The sequence below is a fragment of the Musca autumnalis genome, unplaced genomic scaffold (genome assembly GCF_047663935.1).
Source record: "Musca autumnalis isolate F117 unplaced genomic scaffold, ASM4766393v1 scaffold_3, whole genome shotgun sequence".
NCBI lineage: Eukaryota > Metazoa > Arthropoda > Insecta > Diptera > Muscidae > Musca > Musca autumnalis.
Window position 1 is genome coordinate 147,798,248 of NW_027411866.1, and position 16,530 is coordinate 147,814,777.

At 33.6% G+C, this 16,530-nt stretch overlaps 1 protein-coding gene across 2 annotated transcripts; it reads right to left on the reverse strand.

The window, feature by feature from the left end:
- Positions 1-13,063: 13,063 nt before the first annotated feature.
- LOC141397889 (S-phase kinase-associated protein 1-like) lies at positions 13,064-14,535 on the reverse strand. 2 transcript variants are annotated; one of them, XM_073974745.1, is made up of 2 exons: positions 14,423-14,535; positions 13,064-14,093 (listed from the first exon to the last, which is right to left on the reverse strand). In XM_073974745.1, the coding sequence occupies exon 2, from the start codon at positions 14,021-14,023 to the stop codon at positions 13,535-13,537; it is 489 nt and encodes a 162-aa protein (XP_073830846.1). In that variant the 5' UTR covers positions 14,024-14,093; positions 14,423-14,535; the 3' UTR covers positions 13,064-13,534. The 2 variants fall into 2 exon arrangements, with proteins under 2 accessions (XP_073830846.1, XP_073830847.1); XM_073974746.1 differs by having other exon boundaries at positions 14,223-14,482.
- Between the last annotated feature and the right edge of the window lie 1,995 nt (positions 14,536-16,530).

Here is a 16,530-nt window from a genome sequence, read left to right on the forward strand (position 1 = left end):
TGTTGACTACGCATAATAGCAAAAACAACATTTTGTTGTGATCTCTGCTTACTGCAAACAACACTACTTATGCTTGTCTTCTTTGCGATGCAAAGACAGCATAAAAAACAGTAGTGGGTATATGATTTTGATTATTCTGACTCAATTGTGCGGTCAACAGATTTAGGAGGATACAGATAATTTCTCGTTCTGTTTAATTTTCTGGTCACTCTTATTGACCTGTTTATCGACACCGAGTCAGCGGTTAAGAGAACTGATGAGGAAGTTTGGCTGCTTCCGAAACTATAGTATTCTCTGCCTCCGCTCGTAGTAATCAATTTCATTATCCACTGTTAAACATTTTGTTTCTTCAAATTTTGAAGCAACAAAATATGGACTATAGCTGAAATAAATACACAACAAGTATTATTTTGCAGTCCAACAATACAAAGCCAACAACAATAACAGGCAATCAGCACGGCCTTACTTGTTGACTACGCATAATAGCAAAAACAACATTTTGTTGTGATCTCTGCTTACTGCAAACAACACTACTTATGCTTGTCTTCTTTGCGATGCAAAGACAGCATAAAAAACAGTAGTGGGTATATGATTTTGATTATTCTGACTCAATTGTGCGGTCAACAGATTTAGGAGGATACAGATAATTTCTCGTTCTGTTTAATTTTCTGGTCACTCTTATTGACCTGTTTATCGACACCGAGTCAGCGGTTAAGAGAACTGATGAGGAAGTTTGGCTGCTTCCGAAACTATAGTATTCTCTGCCTCCGCTCGTAGTAATCAATTTCATTATCCACTGTTAAACATTTTGTTTCTTCAAATTTTGAAGCAACAAAATATGGACTATAGCTGAAATAAATACACAACAAGTATTATTTTGCAGTCCAACAATACAAAGCCAACAACAATAACAGGCAATCAGCACGGCCTTACTTGTTGACTACGCATAATAGCAAAAACAACATTTTGTTGTGATCTCTGCTTACTGCAAACAACACTACTTATGCTTGTCTTCTTTGCGATGCAAAGACAGCATAAAAAACAGTAGTGGGTATATGATTTTGATTATTCTGACTCAATTGTGCGGTCAACAGATTTAGGAGGATACAGATAATTTCTCGTTCTGTTTAATTTTCTGGTCACTCTTATTGACCTGTTTATCGACACCGAGTCAGCGGTTAAGAGAACTGATGAGGAAGTTTGGCTGCTTCCGAAACTATAGTATTCTCTGCCTCCGCTCGTAGTAATCAATTTCATTATCCACTGTTAAACATTTTGTTTCTTCAAATTTTGAAGCAACAAAATATGGACTATAGCTGAAATAAATACACAACAAGCAAAAAATAATATTTGTATATGCAATTTATGCATTTTACATATTTTCTTATGCAACAAATATTTCATTAATTGTCACAAAAATGTTTGCGTGAACAATATTTTTCTGTTTAAAATTCTCTTCAGACAAGTCAATAAAATGGAGAAATGTATATCCACAGCCACAAGCTTCAAAATACCGAAAGTCGGGAGGTATCGTTCTATGGGGCTATATGAAGACGTGGACCTATACCGACGTGTTTCAGGTGGAAAGTTTTATACCCCCAAGGAGGACTTAATACCAAATTTCAGCCATTTCGGAGGGATATTGAGGCCACAACCTTCAAAATAGCGAAAATCGGGAGGTACCGTTCTATGGGGTCCATATGAAGACATGGACCTATACCGAAAAATTTCAGGTGGAAAGTTTTATACCCCCAACAAAAACTAAATACCAAATTTCAATCAGTTCGGTGGGATATTGAGGCCACAAACTTCAAAATACCGAAAATCGGGAGGTACCGTTCAATGGGGGCTATATGAAGACGTGAACCTATACCGAAAAATTTCAGGTGGAAAGTGTTATACCCCCAAGGAGGACTTAATACAAAATTTCATTTCAGTTTCAGCCCTTGCATATGGTTTTGCATATGCTAATTTTATGCAAGATATGCAAAAATTTCTGTGCCTAATTCGTTTTATTTTGTGATAAAACGAGTTTCTTTCTAATCAGTTTTGATTTACGACCTTCCTAAACATATATGCATTTAGATAGGATTTCCCAGTCTATTTATAAGTCTGTCTGGTTACTTTCCCAGCAAGAATTGTCCAGCAAGAACTTTCTCAGAGAGTAAGGGGTTTTTATTCTCTTTTGCTAGAAAATTGTAAAAAGTAAACAGACACCTTCCCAGCAAAAACCAGTAAGCAATCAGCTGACTTGCCAAAACAGAACAATTTGTCCGCCAACAAAGGAAGCAAACACGTTGTATTTTATTAAAAATCAAAAAGAAAATGAAACAAAAAAGTATTTTTCCACTTTACAAATTTGTTCTCCATAAAACAATACAATTAGACTATGTTATTTCCACAATAAAATTGTTTTTAATGCTCACAAACATGGTAGAATAAAAAAGGTAGCAGCAATACACAGCTGACTGAACTGGGTTGTAACGTTAGTGTCAAATTTCATATGACATTTTATACGTTTATTTCTGTTTCGATGTACATTAGGGACATATATTTTTTGAGAAAAAAAAATATATCATTTGGAAAAAACCATTTCCCAGAAAGACTTCTTCATATCAATGATATGTATGTAACCTCCTCCAAGTTCGAACGATAAGCCGCGCAGTAAATCCCCGCTTGTAGAGGCGATACAACGTTTGTTAATATGTGAGGTACTTTGTTAAAATTTAAAAAAATAAAGCCCTAATAAACATGTGCTTCTTTGATTTCTAAAACAAAACATTGAAACAGCTTCCCCCTTTTTCTATGAATTTCCACCGACCCCAAACTTTTCTGCAAGAATTCTACTTTCTGCGAGAATTTATGCATTTAGTGGAATGATGTGGAAACAAAAAAATTGAAAATGTAACGAATTTTCATTCATGTTTTCCAAAATATTCAATCAGTTGTGAAAAATTATTAGTTTTTTAAATTCCAATAATTTATAGACATTTCCTTGTTTTGTTTACAAATACAACTGGCAGTAACGTTACAAACAAAAACAAATTCCTTTGTGGTTGTTGTTCGAGTTGTATTTGTTGTAGTATTAACTTTACCTTGTATTTGTTCTACCATGGCTCACAAACATAAATCAGCAAAAAACTAAAAACGGCTGATTGATTGTTTTCAGGAAGAAGAAGAGCTTTCAAGTGCTTGCTAGAAGAAATTTGTCCAGTAAGAATTTGTAAGCTCTCAGTGAAAGAACTGTCAAAATGTCTCTCTCGAATCGCTCTCTTTTGCTGGTTTTTTGTGTTAACAGACGACTTCCAGCAAGAATTGGTACAAATTGTTACAAATTTTAGGGTAACCAGACACAGCTTATAAATAAATTAAAGAAAAATAAATACTCATGGTACAATCATTAGAAGGTAGCCCATAGCAAACAGCTGATTACAATTTGTTCTATTGGTTTACTTATTCTTTCAAATGATTATACCATGGCAGAACTTCCAGGTAGTGGTATCACACCAGCTGATCGAATATGAAAAGTCAAATCCCTTTATAAAAAAATTATTTTTGTTGTAATTTCCCCAACAACATAAAGACAGTTTTGACATAAAATATTCAAAATTTTACGATGCCACTACCTGGGTAATTGTGCCATGGATTATACACAATTTGTATGTGTATTATTTTGCAAAATATGAAAAAATATTTTAAACATATTAAGGCCCCCACTCATTTATCAGTCTGTGCCGTCAGTCCGATGAACCCTTTCTGTATGTGTGACTGACAAGTAAGTGTGTAGCACGAACCATCAGTCAAGTCTAAAAATCTCCTCCAAAAATAAATGAATTCTACGTTTTTTGTGTTTCAACACCAACATTATTTTCTGTTTTTCAAAATTATTTATTGACAATTTGAAAATAAACACAATTCACCCAGACTGATGGGGGTTCAATTTGAAATCAAAACTATTTTGATTTTCATCAATCTTGGAAAACTCACACATGCATTCTCAAAATTTCAAAAATTTACACATACTACCACAAATGCTGGCAGTCAGACTGACTAATGAGTGGGGGCCTTTAAAATTTAGTCGGAATGAACATTTTTATTACAACATTTATTGGAATGAAATTCATCAACATTCACCCTTATTACGGTTGGCGTAGTCGTAGGCATGCAAGTGTCGTAGATGTTGTCGTAGGCGTAGTCGTAGTTTACAATTTTATATGATGAAAAATTTTATACTACGGACATTTTTTGCATCTCAGATCCATGAAATATCGAAAGAAATTAACAATATTATTCGGTAAGATAGCGACCAATAGAAAGTAGTCGCAAAGTACTACCGATAGCAACAGTTGCTCTGTTCCAGAACCTGCAAGAAGCTACTATTTTTTACTACGATAAGATTTTTTCCTTTATGTTATCGGAAAAAGTAGTAAAAATTAGTAGATTCTCGCAGTTCTGGAACAGACCAAGTGTTTTCAACTTTTATTTGAATATTTCATTCATAATTTTGCGTTTTAATGTTACCGATTTTTGTCGGTAACTCAAAAAATTAATATTTGAGTACTCAGGGGCCTAATTACGACATTCGATTCGATCGAGTATTTGCTCGAGAATGAAAAAATCGACCTATGAAACCCTATACGCGCCACTAACCATACATCATGGTACAAATACACAGGTAGCCGCATTGGCAATTGTTGGTAACATAAGGTGTCAAAATTTGACATCAATTCAATGCACTTGACACATTATGTTACCATCAGCTGGCATGATAATGCTACCTGTATTATTGTACCATGCCATACATTTACTAAGAGGTAGTTTACACTATCTATCAATGTCATATGATACGAAATAAAAACATTCCATATCTACCCACGGAGGCAATGTGGAGACGTAATTTTATTATATTTTTGTTTGGGTGGATGCACAGAATAAATGGCGTAAGGAAAATCTCCAATATTCCACATATTAGTGAATATTTAACGATGGAAAATTTCATGTCATATGACATTTACATATAGTGTAAACTACCCCTAAGGTAGATGCATTAGCAATCGGTTACAACAATAGTCGTGTTCCTTTACGTGACTGAGGTTACCAGTTTTTACTACTTTTTACCCGCAAAGTATTCCCTTACTTTTAAAAGCATACAATTTATATGAGAGCAGTTCACCATTTTTACCATTTTTTGCCACTGTTACCATTTTTTAATGTAAAGGAACAAACCAAATGTCAACATGTTTTACAAATATAAATCATTTCGTACAATTTTCTAGTACAACTTCATTCCGAAATGCAATGATTTCATCGAATCGAATGTCGTAATTATGCCCCAGTAGTGCGATTCTGTAACTTTTTTTAATAACGAACCGACATCGTTAGTTAACGAAAATATTCGGTTGAGTTAACGAATATGCTATTCTGTAACTTTATGTTACCGATTGTATAAATCGGTAGCACATACCGACGAATATCGATAGAAAGACGAATTGTCAAAATTATATTTTAATATTTATTATTCTATTTTTTTTAAGTTGAAAATGTTATTTCTTCGCAACTACAGAAGACAAAACGCGTAAGGAAGAAAATATATCCCTTTTTGGAAGTAATGTGCCTACAATGGGTGTTTGCAAGTATCCCAACAATGCGTTTCCCAAGGGTAACTTCAACGTCAAGTTTGTATGTAAGTACTTCTAGGAGATAAATGAACAGTACATACATATCATAGGTTTTGGTGTTTTTTTTTTTTCAGAATATTTTGCATTATTCTCCACGTAAAGGGACCACAACGCAAAATATAGAATATCTCCGATTTATGTGTTTTAAGTGGACAGGAACTTGTCTTGCGGACCAACAAATTTGCCTGCAGTCTCAGGAAGTATACACCGTCTGTGTTGCAGTGAAATAAGATTCATTATATGTATATGTTTAATGGATATATGTAATCAGAATCGTTGCTCAAAAGGTCATGTGTGTGTGATATAAAAATATAAATGTAGAATCCTATATGTATGTATTTAACGCGCTGCTTTGAAAGCAAATTCTGAATAGCGCAATAAAAAGAAGAACTAGATGAAGATTGACGTTTAAAATATAACATGACTTAAGCCTGTCCCTTTAGTGATTTTCGTGGATCCACGTTATCGTCATTTGAGTTTATATATTCTGATCTTCATCTCACGCCCACAATAAACAGAATTTCTCATAGTGGAGAGTATGAAAAGTTCGGAAATCCGAACTTATACGCCATTTTTAGCATTCTTATTGTTAGTGATGCTGAGTTTAAATCTATAAGATTACCACAGAACAAAGTAGGTTATAAGAACACTATACACGTTTTGACCTCAATACGGCATTAAAGCCAACGCAAGTCTCCTAGAAAGATTGTGTTAAGCGCATTGGTATAGGTCTTATATAAAAGTGCCACACTTGAGTTCTTTTAAAACTTTAGCTAACGTTTTACCTCTTTAAAAATAAAGACAAATATTAGCGTAGCCTTGATATGTATTGTAAAATGGGCTTCGGCAGTACCAATTTGATTGATGCTGCATAAAGACCGTCGAAGATCCAAAAATTTTCCTTTGACGATCTTTATGTAGCTTCAATAAAATCGGCGCTGGCGAAAGAGCAACAGTGGCGGAGCTGCTCATGTATCCTACATATTTAACCCTTATGTTAATGACTTAAGAAGATTTTTTCTCAATAAGGCGGAATTTATCTTGTATACCCTTCTTATTAACATAACATATGTTCAAATAAAAACGCCTTTGTTAAGAGAAATCGGCTAAATATTGCAATCATGTACTGTCGTTAAGACTTAACAACAACTTTTTTTTGGTTGTTAACTTAACAATAATTTTCGGTAATTAACGACAAAATTTACCGACAAAAATCGTTAAAATTGGTTACAGAATAGCACTTACCGAAAATTATCGTTAACTACCGACATTCGTCGTTAATTCTGTCGTTAAGGAGTTACAGAATCGCAATACAGGTCGAAACAAGTCGATATTGAATCACATAATTAGGACCCCGGTTTGTTTTTCACCAATTTTATCGCCAAATCATTACATATGTGTATATCAGTTTATATCATATATAACTTTATTCCATATACATACATATATCAATTGAAAGTGTTTGTACGTGACCTTTTTCAATATTTAAATGGAATAAAAGTTATTTTAGTTATTAATAGGGAAAAGGCCATTCATTTGTGCAAAAGGAAATATTTTTTGAGATTTTTTTCTAATTTAATAGTATTTTTTCAAAATAAAATCAAAGTTGTTTGTGCGTGGCCCTTTTAATAATTAAATTGAATGAACGCTCTTTTTTGGCTTTAATAGGCAAAAGTTCATTCTCGGAGTAGTAACTTTATTGTTGTATTTGGAACCGTTTGGGCCTGTGGCCTAGGTCCCGTGTTTCTAATAAAACTAAAATTAATGGGTCGATTCCGTATTGCGACGCGAGTTATGTCGCCTCGTAAATCGTCTCTGCGACAAAATTTAGAAATTGTACTACGTAAAGCGATAGAAAATAATCGTCGATAACAAGTTATCGGTTATGTAGCGCAGCGTTTTTTGTTTTGATTTGAATAAATCAGAAAAAAAATATCAGAGCAAGTTGAACACAATAGTCCCAATTTACATTAGGCGAGTTTACTTGCGGCAATTGTCAGTTTGTAGGTGAAAGAGGGGGCTGAGAGGCAAAGGGTTACCATATGCCTCACCTCTCTCTCCCTCAAACTGACAATTGCCGCAAGTAAACTCGCCTAATGTAAATTGGGACTTATAGTTTTCTAAAACGATAAGCTCAGTGGAACTATTTTTTGATGATAGTGAAGAAAATATAGTTAACGTAGAATCTATTATGCGACACTTAAGAGATAAACCGAATACTTTAGAATTTTCATCAGTATTGTATGTTTGGTTTCCAACATTCATCAAAATAATTGTTAATTTTTTAGGTTTAAAGCCCATTTTCGGCTTCCAAAAGACGCTGTTATTTATGTATATAGTAGAGTCATTAAAAATGACTAAAAAAGCCTACAGATCAACAGCAATACAGGCACTCCTTAAAGTGTGTGCTGCTTTAAGATTTTTTACAGAAGGAAGCTTTCAAAAATCGCATGGCAATGACTTTAACCTCGGGATGGTTCAGCCCACATTGTCAAAGGTATTAAATGAAGTTCTGGAGTTAATAGAGGAAAACTATGGATTGTTTCCAAGTTAACAGAAGAGGAAAAGCGTCAAAATAAAAACTATTTTTATTCAAAAACAAATTTCCCGGGAGTTGTCGGATGCATTGACGGAATACACGTACATACAATGGGGAAAGGAAGATGTTCGCCATTTATATCTGAAAAGAAAAGGATATTTTAGTTTAAACGTTTTTTGGCAAGTACGTTGCCAATTTCTACTTCATTTTTAGGTTTTTCATTTTCTACCTCAGCAGATTAACCAATTTCACTGTTATTATCATCCCATGTCTCTTCAATTCCGTAGATAGCACCTGCAGGATTTGAAACCATATTAATTTGCAGTAAGTCTGCTACCGCTTGCTCCATCCACAAAGATATTTCTTGTGATGGTCCACCTCCTGTAGCTGTAATGTTCTTATTTTGAGACATTTTTTCTTTATTTTGTATTTTAATTGAATCCTACTCTGTGCCATTCATCTGGTGTACGTACACAACTATTTAATTGCTTCGCAACATCCTTCCACACTTCATCAAAAGTGTTTAAATGGGCTTCAATTTTTTCAAGCAGCATTTCAAATTGCTGTTTTGTAGTAATTTTTACCAATATAAGTACTGAAAAAATAAATGAAAATATAACTTACGTTTCAATTTTTCGTTTGTAAAAATGCACGGCGACAGCTAATTTGTTGTCGCCGGAAAATGAACTATATGGCGACAGAATTTGACGTCGTCGGGCGACTTTTGCCATAGGTAATGGAAGAATTGCAACTGACAACGCGACACGACTCGCCTCGCAATACGGAATCGACCCATAAATCATATTTGAGAAAAATGGTCAAAAAGTCATAACCCTAACCCCATATTACCTTCACATGTCGACAAATATCTAATGTTTGGTCACTTCCCATGAGTTTTCTCACTCTCTACTTTAAGTTGCAATGACAGAGAGGCAATGGGGTCGATTATGGATAGCAACTCAACTGTAGTTGCCAGAAGAGAAAATCGTACAATTGAAAGGAACAAATTGAATACTCTACCAGCTGACGGAAAAAATCTGAAATTTTTTTTTAAATTGCATGGTTTAATAAGAAAGGTTAGCCAAAGCTTTATGTCAATTTAAATTTTTTCATTCGAGTATTCCTAAAACTTCAAAACAATATACACAAACTGTGTATGTGTGTGTGGTGTTTGAATAAAATGCCAAACAATTTTAAAAACAATCGAATTCAATGATTTTTAAAATTATTTTTGGAACATTTGTATGGAAATAATTCGTCAGGTTATCATTGAAACAAACATTTTATCATATCCACAACTTGATTATGCGGAGAAAACTTAACTCTTCATTCATTTTTCGCGATTTTTATAAAATGCTCAAAATTGGTGTTGTAAACAAACCCACTTGTTGCTTAATTTTGAAGTTTTAGGAATTTAAGAAAAACAAGGGTTCTATAGATTTTTTTCATTTAAATCTACCTCTTTACTTATACCATGTTAAATTGTAAGTTTTTTCTAAGTAGCCGTCCTTTGGCCGGGGATTTAAGACTTTCTCCTATGGACAGGAGACAATTTAGGGCACGAAAACAACCAGCCTTATCGATTTTCACTAGTGAAAAATTTCGCAAGTGAAACAATTTTCCCTTTCACTTTTTCGCCTTATCGTGGTCCATGGGGGAGATGGAAAAAAGGCGAAAAAGAGATAAACAAAAAAGATAAAACCTTAGATAACTTTTAGTGTTGCCATGCTGTAGTTTTCTGTGGGCTGTTTGGGGATGTTCGTGGGACATACACTCTTTTTACTTTCCCATCAAAAAATTAAGCGATAACAACAAATTTGGCAACTCTACACACTAAATCTGTGGTGGTGCTTTCATGTAATAAACGAGTGTGTGTGCGCATATTTTGTTTACTTTGCATTCGAGCCTATTCATGTGGAAATTCAAATTGAGTTTCATAGAAAAATACCTAGTTTATTAATAATTAAATGCATTAAAATAGTAGCATTGTATTTAAGAAGCGTGTTTAAAGTAATTTTTGTTTTAAATATTGCAAAATATGATGTTTTTTTAACATTTTTGCCCAATTCCCCATCAATTTATTTGCGAATTTTTTCACAAACATTTTTCGTTCTCCCTTTCGATTGTGATAGCTATTTTTCACACTTGGCGGATTTTTTCCCTTCCGATCTTCTCCATGATAGGCCGAAGGGGGAAAGGGAAAAAATTCACGGGGAATTGCCGTTCATGATAAGGCTGAACATTAGGGATATAACTTTTTGCACTTTTTTGCAGTTATCGAAAATACCACCACATAGCCGTGTAGAGCATGAAAAACTATTATGAAATAAGGTGAATTTTTTTTCTCTATCGCGAAAAAGTTTCCGCACCAAATGCATTGAAGTTCAGTAATGCATTTTTTAATTTTATCTGTTATAACAACATGTTTGGTTTTCATTAAAATTTTTAGTTTTTTTGTAATCTAATTTAAAATCATTATCAAAGCGTTCTGGACCAATTTGTTCTCAAATCGTGCCATTTAGGACCATATTAGGATTTTTTGACACTATTGCAATTTTTAGTTTTTCTTTATAAACTCGCGAATTTTATGTTTATATTTTTTGTTCCTATCGGACAAGAGAATATGGTGTCATTTGCAACAAATTCGCGAAAGTTACAGACCGGTTTTAAATACTTTGCCTGTGAGAAATTTATTTTTGTCTATAAATATTTATTCAAACAAAGCAAATTTAAAATTATAAGTAGAAAAAATATCAAAATGGTTTTAGTAATTGCGGTCGGTGCTGAAACTTTTTTCATCGAATCGATCTTAGAAACGCAGAAAACAAATACAATTCTCACAGGCAAGGTCAACAAAAACATCCTGTAACTTTCGCGAATTCGTTGCAAATGACCCCAAATTCTCTTGTCCGATAGGTACAAAAAATACAAATATAAAATTCACGAGTTTATAAAGAAAAACCAAAAATTGCAATAGTGTCAAAAGTTCCTAATATGCTCCGAAATGGCGCGATTTGAGAACAAATTGGTCCAGAACGCTTTGATAATGATTTTAAATTCGATTACAAAAAAATAAAAATTTTAATGAAAAGCAAATATGTTGTTACAACAGATAAAATTAAAAAATTCATTTCTGAACTTCCATGCATTTGGTGCGGAAACTTTTTTCGCGATAGAGAAAAATTGACACCGTATTTCATAATACTTTTCCATGCTCTACACGGCTATGTGGTGGTATTTTTTTGGTTATAGCCCTACTGAACATTTTTTTTTTATTTAAATTTTTTTCTTACTTTAAGAGGAATTTTCGGAACTTCAGGGGCCCATATCTCAGGAAGTATGGACTTCCGCCCAACAAACTTTACATTTTTGTAATCAGGGGCCTAATTATGTGATTCGATTCGATCGAGAATTTACTCGTGAACAAGTTTTCGACACGAGAAAAAAACGGCATGATAAGACTCGATCGAAATCACTGATCGAATGTTTCGAGAGTAACCGGTAATCGAACTATGTGTTCTTTGGGGAAAGTTATGAAGGTAGATGTCAAAAAATGTGTTTATTTCAAATCAAAAACTAAAAAACAAAATTATGAATGAAAAAATGTAAATATTTGTGGAATTTTTTGAACAATACATTGAATAATAATTTCGGAATGAAGTTGTGCTAAGAAAATATGAAAATTATTAATGTTTGCAAAATTGTTTTGTCATTCTTGTTACAGATTGCAAATACATCTACCTTAATAATTCTCTCTCAAAATAAATGAGAGAATTTGGTGGGTGTTTGGCATTAGCCTCTCTGAGAGAGTATTTCCTATGGTAAACAACGGGGGATGAACTATTTAAAATGCACCTTATTAAAAGTTGTTCACCTATAAAATAAAGCCTATTAATATTAAATAATTTTTTGTTTTGCAGAAATGCTTATTTTTTCAACTTATATTTTAACGACTGCAAACACTAATTTTTGGTTAATGATAGCATGCATATGTATTTATTTTAATTACATATAATTTTTTCACAATTTCTTAAAACGACTGAAAAGGACTTTTCCCAATTTCTCTTATTTTGTGTAAAAAATGTTCACAATTATTTACTAATATCATTTTTCCTATATAAACCGTCAATAAACAACAATTTTTTACATTTTAAACACAAATACAATAAGAAATCTTTAATTTTGTTTGTTTACGATAGGCCATTTGGCTACGAGAAATTACTCGCAAATTTATGCTCAATTTCTCGATAATTTTACTCGATAACGAATGTTGTCATCCCAACTTTGAGTACTCGGGTCGAAACAACTCGATGTCGAATCACGTAATTAGGCCCCAGGACGTAAAGATCTACCTGTGGTAAACGCAACTGGAGTTGGGTTGCTATCCATAATCGACCCCAAAACTTACGGGGAGTTTACATTCATGATTGGGATCTATCTATCTACGAAAAAAGTCATATACATAACATAAATTCAACATAAGCCCTCCCAGCAAGTCCAATTTAATTATAGCTCTATTTCTTTACGTGCAAGAATCTTCAAGATTTACCACTTTTTACACGAAAAGCGTTCCTTTACTTTATACACCCTACAATTCATATCGAAGCAGTTTACAACTTGTACTACTTTTGCCAGTTTTACCATTTTCATAATAGGCCGTTTATATATATCAAGGTTAACCCAGTGGGTCTGGGTTTCAAATGTCATTTCCATTGTATATACTTCAAACAAATCCTCATAAAGAAGGTTAACCCTGCAAAAAACTATAATATAAACGCCGTATAAGTAAAGGAACATGCAATACAATAAACAAAATCGTTATTTTAAATGATATACAACTGAACAATTTAAAAATGAATATATATGTATTTATTTTAAAATTTGAATCGAATTCATTAGTTAATATCAATGAAGCAAATATGTACTCAACTTATCTCGTTCAAATAGGTTGTTTTTACAGTGTTTTATTTGACAATTTGTGTTTTGTATGATTTATTTTTACTTTAATGTTTGGAGAACGTAGTATAAGAAGAAGGCGCTAAATTTGACATTTAGGTCCAAGTTTTAGAATACAAACAAAATGGCTGGTGGCTAGCTTCAATGTTTTCTTAACATTGATGTTTACAGTGTTTGTAAGTATATATGCTTCAGTGTGTGACAAGTGAGTTGAGCACAATAAAAAAAGAAAACAAAATTCACATTATTTAGACAGAGCTTCTTAGTATTTAATAATTAATAGTTACATATTTCCTTTTATATTTAGCTTTTAATTGCATTTACATAAAGAAAACTAAGTCAAATACGCACAGCACCCTCTCTACTTTTCTTCACACCATTCATTCTCTTTACGTACTTGTTCCTCTTCGGCTGGTGTAAAATCATTTTTGATATTAAATGTCTTGCGTATTTCTTCTGGTGTCTTGCCTTTAATCATATTTGCGACTGTCTTACAGGTGACATCAAGCAGACCTTTAATATCCAAATAATTGGCAGCCAAAATCAATTCGAATAATGTGCCCTGATCAACTTTAAGGAAATCAGCATCCCAAGACGATATGTCATCGGTACGTTTTTCTTTGTTTTCATCATCCTCTGGGGGTTGGGGATCGTCTTTGTGGTAATTGGCCCAATGTAAAACTTTACGCAAAATTGCCGAATTGACATTGGGCAGAGGCACAACGGCATTGTCACCATCTTCCATGCCACAATCTTCCAACATGGTTTTTATGGTGCCGGAACATTTGGCAATTTGTACATCTGTATCGAAAATTTCATCGTCAGATGATTGCAATTTAATGTTAGGCATATTGTTGCTGGTTACTGTTTGTTAAGTGTGTGTTAAGTGCTATTGGTGTTCACGGGAGATTACACGAACTCTGTAAATAAAATGAAAAGTATTAATCGGAAATATTTTTCTACAGAAATAATTGTGGTTATTCAAGGCTTTATTTTAAGATCTTAAATAGTATGTGAGTGTCGTTGTTGTTGTTATTGTGTATTTTTACCACAAACGAATTCAATTTTTTCTACTAAAAGGCGAATTCAAGTTTCCCAGGTCAAAAAGATGTTGAATATATCAGAATATTCTCGATATAACTTGATTCTATTATTTAAAAAAAATGACTCTTTATCCACAAATAATGATTGGTACTTTGTAAATCGAAATTTACAATTATCTTGCTTTTTATAATAAAATATTAATCACCGTAAATTTTTTCAGAAATTGTTCTCCTTTGTGAAGCGTTCTCGCTGTGTGTAGTGGAGTTCAATGCTTTCGTATATCAGCGAACGGCGTAAGAATGTGTTTTCGCCGCATGAGGTCGTATTTTTTGCCGAGACGCCTATATTTTTATTGAATGCTGCGGTCAGGTCGTACCTTAAATTACAACGCAGAATATGTGACAACAAAATTATTGTTATAGTACGTTTACATTCGGCATTGTTTCGTGCGAAGTCCAGCAAAATGTACCATGACTTCGCACACAATAGGTGTGTTCATACACTCAATAATTTGTACAATTTGTACTGGATGTTGTTCGTTCACTCAATAATCCGACATATTAATGAAAACATCGAACAATTTCATGAAATTATTTCATTGAAATCACTCTAGTGTGGACCGGGACTTATGCTTGGTTTACATTTACGAAATCCACTCGATTTCAACTGTCAAATACAGTAATTTCATAAAATTACTTTAATATGGAACTCGATCTATGAACGCCAAAATAATGGGAAAGTTTCGTATGAAAGTTTCAGCGTGTGGCTTTAGAGTTTAGAGATCCCTACAAAACAAAAACAGTTGGTTGATCCCTACCCGCCGCTGCCGACATAATTTCTTCAAAAGAGAAACAAGAGTACATATTAATATTTCGAAGAATCTTTATATATAAAACTCAATTGTCGTTTGTTGGTAATTGAATCAGTTGAAAACGGCTAGAGCGATTTGGATAATTTTTTGTGGAAATGTTAGTCATAGTCCAGTTTAGGTTTTTATGCAAAGAAAAATTGGCCACGCCCACTTTTCCGCCCACTTTTATAAATATGTTATATCTACGGAACTACTCAATAGATTTTCCTGAAATTTGCAGGGAACGTAGAGTGATGACCCCCGGTTGAAATAGGCTACATATTTGGTTGAATTTAGGATCGGGCGGGGTACCTCCCCTATGCCCTATTTTTGTAAAAATGCAATATTTGCAACAATTACAAATATATCGCCTTCAAAATTAATTTCCGAGTCAATGGCGATTGTGTCTCCGACCTTACGTGCTTATTTGGGGCATTAAGACTGCACAACGCCCACTTTTTTAAATATGTTATATCTACGAAACTACTAAATCGATTTTCCTGAAACTTTCAGCGAATGTACAGGGTTGGTCCCCGATAAAAATAGGCTACATATTTTTTGACTTTCGGATCGGGCGGGTACCTCCCCTATGCCCTATTTTTGTAAAAATGCAATATTTGCAACAAATACGAATGTATCGGTTCGGGAATTTATTTGCGAGTCAATGGCGATTGTGTCTCCAACCTTACGTACTTATTTTGTGACTTAAGATCCGACCACGCTCACTTTCTAATTAGGTTATATCTACAGGGGATTTTCAAGAAAATCGCGATTTGTCTAAACTTTTAAATCTTTATAAATAAAAATCAAATATCGTTCGTTGGTAATGGCATCAGTTGAGAACGGCTGGACCGATTTTCGACTTGGGTTTTTATGCAAAAAAATTTGACCATGCCCACTTTTTTCAATTTTCTATTTTTATGATTTCTACAAAAACTACTGAACCGATTTTCCCTAAAATTGCCAGGGAATGTACAGAGATGGTCCCCGCTTAAAATAGGCTACAAATTCAGTTGAATTTCGGAAAGGGCGGGAAACTTCCCCTATACCCTACTTTTTTAAAAATGTTATATTTACAATAATTACGAATGTATCTATTTGGAAGTTAATTTGCGAGACAATTGTGGTTGTGTCTCCGACCTTACCTACTTTTTTAGGAACCACAGACTTGACCATACCCACTTTTTAAAATATGTTACATCTACAAAACTACTGAACCGATATTCGTGAAAATGTCAGGGAATGTACAGGCATATTTTCTTGAATTTTGAAGAGGGCATATTTAAAAAAACGCATTAACTTTATGAATAAAAATCAAATGCTGTCATAACCCAACTTAGGTTTTTTGAAAAGAAAAGTTTACCACGCCCCCGAAAACAGGTTACATATTTTATTGAATTCCAGAGTGAGAGGGGTACCTCCCCTATGCGATATTTAAAAAAAACGTTATATTTGCAAAAATT

Excerpts from the sequence above, each read along its gene's own strand:
- LOC141397889 (XM_073974745.1), bottom strand. The coding sequence starts at position 14,023 with ATGCCTAACATTAAATTGCAATCATCTGACGATGAAATTTTCGATACA.